This window comes from Oryctolagus cuniculus, chromosome 13 (assembly GCF_964237555.1).
Source record: "Oryctolagus cuniculus chromosome 13, mOryCun1.1, whole genome shotgun sequence".
NCBI lineage: Eukaryota > Metazoa > Chordata > Mammalia > Lagomorpha > Leporidae > Oryctolagus > Oryctolagus cuniculus.
Window position 1 is genome coordinate 77,585,173 of NC_091444.1, and position 6,000 is coordinate 77,591,172.

General features: G+C 51.1%; 1 protein-coding gene across 1 annotated transcript in view; it reads right to left on the minus strand.

The window, feature by feature from the left end:
- LOC127487864 (interleukin-15 receptor subunit alpha) overlaps positions 1–5,678 on the minus strand; it is a 41,361-nt gene extending 35,683 nt beyond the window's left edge. The window contains exons 1-3 of the mRNA XM_051834760.2: positions 5,482–5,678; positions 4,993–5,400; positions 4,615–4,851 (exon numbers count right to left, since the gene is read on the minus strand). Coding sequence (XP_051690720.2) covers positions 4,615–4,690 — 76 coding nt within the window. The 5' untranslated portion in view covers positions 4,691–4,851; positions 4,993–5,400; positions 5,482–5,678. The remainder of the gene's footprint in view (positions 1–4,614; positions 4,852–4,992; positions 5,401–5,481) is intronic.
- Positions 5,679–6,000: the final 322 nt, after the last annotated feature.

The window sequence follows — 6,000 nt, forward strand, 5'->3', positions numbered from 1 at the left end:
ATCAACTTACCAAGAAGTTATTTGGTCCAAAGCAAGTTAGCTGAAATGATGATTTGATTGGAAATGAATAACCCCAGAAACGTTTTTAGACATAAAGGGGTTTCTCCTCAACTTTTTTTGCTCTATGTAGCTCATTTTCTTTCTTTCTTTCTTTTGACAGGCAGAGTGGACAGTTAGAGAGAGAGACAGAGAGAAAGGTCTTCCTTCCGTTGGTTCACCCCCTACTGGCTGCTATGGCCGGTGCGCTGATCCGAAGGCAGGAGCCAAGTACTTATCCTGGTCTCCCATGGGGTGCAGGGCCCAAGGAGTGGGGCCATCCTCCACTGTACTCCTGGACCACAGCAGAAAGCTGGCCTGGAACAGGAGCGATCCGGACAGGATCCGGCGCCCCGACCGGGACTAGAACCCGGTGTGCCGGTGCCGCAGGTGGAGAATTAGCCTAGTGAGCTGCAGTGCCGGCCCATATGTAGCTCATTTTCATCCAGTTATTCCTACTTTGTGCTGCTCAGAACTTCAAACCTATTGAGACACTCTAAATATCCAACACTTGTGAGATCACTGAAATCTAGCCACAGTTCCAACAATAAAGAATCATAATGATTACAGAATGTATATAGGATATGCACAAATGTTATATGTAGTGGCGTACAGAACACTGTCTTGTTCAATTTGCAAAATGTATAAACTTATGAAAATGTTACCAGAGAGGTAATTAGAAAAGTCTCTAAAATTCTAGAGCTTTATGGTTATTTCTTTGTAGTCTTCCTTACTTTTCCTTTTATAAAAAATTGAAATTTTGACTGAAAACTAAGAAAAGCCAAAAACTTCATATATACACACACAGAACCAATACATAATATCTTCCTATTGGCTGGTGCCGCGGCTCACTCCTGCGGCGCCGGCACCCCGGGTTCTAGTCTCGGTCAGGGCGCTGGATTCTGTCCCGGTTGCCCCTCTTCCAGTCCAGCTCTCTGCTGTGGCCAAGGAGTGCAGTGGAGGATGGCCCAAGTCCTTGGGCCCTGCACCGCATGGGAGACCAGGATAAGCACCTGGCTCCTGGCTTCGGATCAGCGCGATGCGCCAGCCGCAGCGCTCCAGCTGTGGTGGCCATTGGAGGGTGAACCAATGGCAAAAAGGAAGACCTTTCTCTCTGTCTCTCTGTCTCTCTGTCTCTCTCTCACTATCCACTATGCCTGTCAAAAAAAAAAAAATCTTCCTATTCTGTGACAAATACTTCTAGATCTTCTAATAAAAATCAGGTCAGGGGTGAGTGTCTGGTGTCGTGGTTATGACACCACTTGGGATGTCCACACCAGATACTGCAGTGCCTGGCCTTGAGTCCTGGCTCTACTCCCAATTGTACCTTCCGACAAATGTGTACCCTAGAGGCAGCAGGTGACAGCTCAAGTACCTGCGTTGCTGCAACTAAGTGGGACAACTGGATTGAGTTCTTGGCATCCAGCTTCGGCCTGGCCCATTCCTGGATGTTGTGGGCATTTGGGGAATGAATCAGCAGATAGAAGATTTCTCTCTCTCCCTTTCAAATAAACACAAAATTTAAAGACACTGAATCATACAATGCAAACTATGTGAAAGCAACTCCCTTTTTTTAATACGGTCTTCAATGTTGAACATTTAGGTTTATTGCAACAAATCTCCTATTTTGTACATTTAGAGTTCTACCACTTTGTTGCTATCAGAGCAACACAATAGTGGTAATAACTACATATGATGGATTTGAAACAAAAACCAAAGCCTCTCAGAGTTCTGAAAAACAGTTTCAAAAAAAAAATGATTGTGCAAACATTCCCAAGTGCGCTAATACCCGATGCAACAAAACCAAACCCAAACAAAGGATCATGATATTCACTACGGACAAATTACAGTCTTCTCTGGGAGTTTTTGACCAAATCGCCTGCAGATTTATCCTTGAGAACTTAATGCTTTTCAATGCTACTACTGTTTCAATTTCCAACCTTTTATTGCAAATGTACAGAAACACAATTGGTTTTCGTGTATTGATGCCTTGCATCCTGCAACTAACCCATACACACATAGACAAGTGATGTTCAAATGGTGTAAAAACAAGTCATATGGATAATCTCTTAAAAACAAATGCGGGGCTAGCATTGTGGCATAGTGGGAAAGCCGCTGCCTGCCATATAAGCGTCCCACAAGGGCGCTGGTTGAGTCCCTGCCGCTCTAATTCCAATCCAACTCCCTGCTAAAGCACCTGGAAAAGCAGTGGAAAACAGCCCAAGTACTTGGGCCCTTGCACCCACATGTGAGACCTGGATGAAGCTCCTGGCTCCTCAGTAGGGCCTGAACGATTTCTGGTTGTTGGCAGTCATTTGGGGAGTGAACCACCATGTCCCTATTGGAACGAGGAAAATTAAAAAGACTCACCACCAAGTGTTGCTGAGGCTATAGAGGACCTGGAACTCTCCACCGCCACTGGCGGAAACGTAAAATACTACAACCACTTTGGAAAATGGCTTAGCAGTTACTTAAAAGGTGAAACACATACCAAACCATATGACCCAGCAACTTCTCTCCTAGCTGTTTTCTACCCAAGAGAAAGGAAAACAGATGCACACATAAAAACCTATATGCATGTGACTGCCCACAATAGCCCCAAGTGTCTGTTGACAAGCATAGGGGTAAATGGTGGGATAGCCATGCAACAGAACACTACTCGGGGCCAGCACTGTGGCGCAACGGGTCGAAGCCCCAGCCTGCAGCGCCGGCGTCCCATATCCCATATGGGCACCAGTTCAGGGCCTGGCATCTCCACTTTCCATCCAGCTCCATGCTGATGTGCTTGGGAAGGCAGCAGAGGATGGCCAAAGTGCTTGGGCTCCTGCACCCATGTGAGAGACCCAGAAGAAGCTCCTGGCTCCTGACTTTGGATCGGCACAGCTCCAGCCATTGCAGCCATTTGGGGAGTGAACCAGCAGATGGAAGACACCTCTCTCTGTCTCTCCCTCTCTCTGTCTGTAACTCTGCATCTCAAACAAATAAATACAATCTTTATTTTAAAAAAGTAGAGTACTGCTCAGCCTTAGAAATCAACTATTGATGAATTCTCAGAATGATTACCACAAGGGAGAGAAGCCAAACAACAGAGAATCCACACTGTATTAAAATTCTAGAAAGCACAACAAATCAATATTGACAGAAAACAGGTAAGTCCTTGCCTGGGGACAGGGTGGGGTGGGAGGCAGGGATTATGCAAAGCTTTAGGAAACTTTTGGTCATAAAGAATTCATTTGCTCCCTTGATTGCAGTGACAACAGATCTTTACACAGCTGCAAGGTTTTTGCAAGGTCAAAGAGCAAAGGCTGTATGTGGTTGATTATCTACAGAGGTCTTTCTGCAGTGTCTCTTGATTACTTTAAGTTTTGCTGGGTTCTGACCACAGTTGCATTTCACTTTCACATTGTGTTAAGAGTTGCCCTGCCCCAGGCTGTTACTTGCAAGGGAGACACTGGCTGGCCAGCTGGGAGGAAATGACCAGATCACCAAGGAAACTCAGCTTTGGATGGGGGAAGGCACCAAGAGCTCACAGTCCTGTAAACATGAAACTTTACGCGCACTCCAGTGCTAAGACATCAGACCAAGCCAGGCAGCAGCAAGTGGGGAGGTGGGACAGCTCTGGCCAGACTGGCTAACCGTATTTGCAACTTGCTTAAAACAAATACACACAAATCATGGAGTTACCAACTGTCATGGTTGGTCTTCAATGGGTCTGTGATGCCAAACTCATATGCACATTTTCTGAGTTAGCATGCATTCCTGTACTTTTCTGGGTAAAGAGTTCATAGCTTTCATGAGACCCTGAGGGAGCTCCGGCAAGGATCCAGGAATCCAGTTAGACCGATCTTTCGTCCCCCTCCAACTAGCTGCACTCGCCCCCCCCCCCCGCCCAAAATTTTTTTTCCAAGTCACTCATTCATTGTTCCTGCTGAGATTAGATCTACCTGCCCGAGGTTTTGATTACTCGGAGCAATCACCAGCTTCCTTTCGTCCTCACTTCTCTTGGAGTGCAGCCTCCAGGCTGTCACCACCATCCCCGCGCTGCCTCCCGCTTTCCTGCTTTGCTCACTCAAGAACTGGGAGTTATTCCCGGGTCCTACCTGTCCTTCCAGCTGCCCACCCATATCACGTATCTGTGCCTGACAGACTCCAGAAGTTATTTTCCCTGGACCCTTTCGGGGAACCGCGTGCCGTGCAACTCCCACCCAGCTGTCCAGGTGGGACGGGCGCCCGGCGCGCACTCAAGCGCCTCCCCATACGCCGCCCCCTTGGCCATACAAAACCATTTTCTTCCTTTGACCTTGGAACCCAAGCCTGACCGCTCAGCTCCGTTCGGTGGATGACCTAGGAGCCGCGAGAGCCGGGAGCAGTCTGGGGCGCGCTTAGCGGCCCCTTGGCGCGCCTGGCCTCACCTGAGCCTCCTGCTGGACGCCGCGTCCCTTCCCCGTGTGCCGGCGCTCACCGAGTTCCTCCCGGGACTCCCTCCGGGTCTGACCCAGGGCCATGGGACCCCTGGTGCCGTCCGGCTCTGTGCTTGGGACCCCTCCCGCGGCTCCGCCCTGGCGCACTGTTCCTTACCCAGTGTCACCGCTGGCGGGAGCAGCAGCGCAAGGAAGGCGTGGGCCGAGAAGGAGCGGAGCCGTCTCCGGGCCATGGCAGCAGGCTAGACAGTGCCCCTCCGGGACGACAAGGGCCAGCGGCGCGTGCGATGCCCAGGCCCAAGCGAGGTGGAGAGCGCAACTCCGGGACCGGCCGCCCGGCCAGATGCATTCGCTTTCGCTTTTGCTTTGGCCCCTGGAGGGCCGAGGAGAGGTGCTAAATAGTGACAGATCCGTGACTCAGCATCCCCACCCCTGTTCTGGAAGAAGCCCCAGCAGCCCGTCGTGACCCTTGCCGCCGCCACCCCTGTGCCCGGGGTGCCGCCGGCCCTGCGCTGCGGGAACCCGCAGACCTCACCTGCACAAGCCTGGGCTCCTCCTCTCCGGGAGGCTCCTTGTCCCTGGAATCCCCGTAGGTCAATTCGGTCTTTTGTGCCCACTGCAGCAGGCACGGGCAACGTCGTGGGCGAGCAAACTCTCCAGGACACGCCACTGCTGGGCGTCCACGCCTTTGTCCGGTCCCACTGGCTGGTCACCTCCACTTCGCCAGCTCTGCTCCAGTAGCTTCTGTGGCTCTGAGCTCGCTGTCAGTGGGTGACCGCGGAGGGGGGAGCCCCATCGCGCTCAGCGTTGCCACCTGCCCCTTGAGCGCTACCGCGGCGACTGGAGTGCAGCCTCAGCCACTTCCTCAACTCCTAAGGTGGCGGCAACTGGCGCCTGCTGCAGCCCTGGCCAGCCACTTCGCCTTATTCCAGCTGCTTCCTTCCTGGACCTGAGAAAAAAATGGCAATTTTTTAAAGCGTTGCGGAGGGAGCAGAGAGAAGAAGAGGAACTGACAGTTATTCACCGCTGTGCCTCCTTTCTTTTCCCTGGACGAATTCTTCCAGCCTACCCTCCTCTTTGCAGGTGGGGCTTTTTCTTTCTTGGGATCGCAAGTCAGTCCTGTGGTTAGAGAGAGCCAGGTCCATAAGGAGAAAGCTCTGGGTGCAGTCGAAAATTTCCAGGGAGAGCGAGACAAGTGGAATTAGACAAGACACACAGCCCTGGGCTTCAGTCCCACACTTCTTATCTACAATCTCCCAGCATCCTTGGGAGGCTTTCTGTGACATAATGCTGCTCAGTGGGAATTCTCCTTGAAGAGATTTTAGTGGTCTGTGAAAGTAAGTGACGGGGCCATGTCCTGGCACAGCTGGTGCAGCAGCCCCTGGGACATGAGCCTAAGTTCCAGTCCCAGCTGCTCCACTTCCGTTCCAGCTCCTTGCTAATGCGCCTGGGAAAGCAGGTGAAGAATTCTGCCTTCCCACGAAATAAAATAAATCTTTAATTTTAAAAACATCCTGCCGGCACCACGGCTCACTAGGCTAAT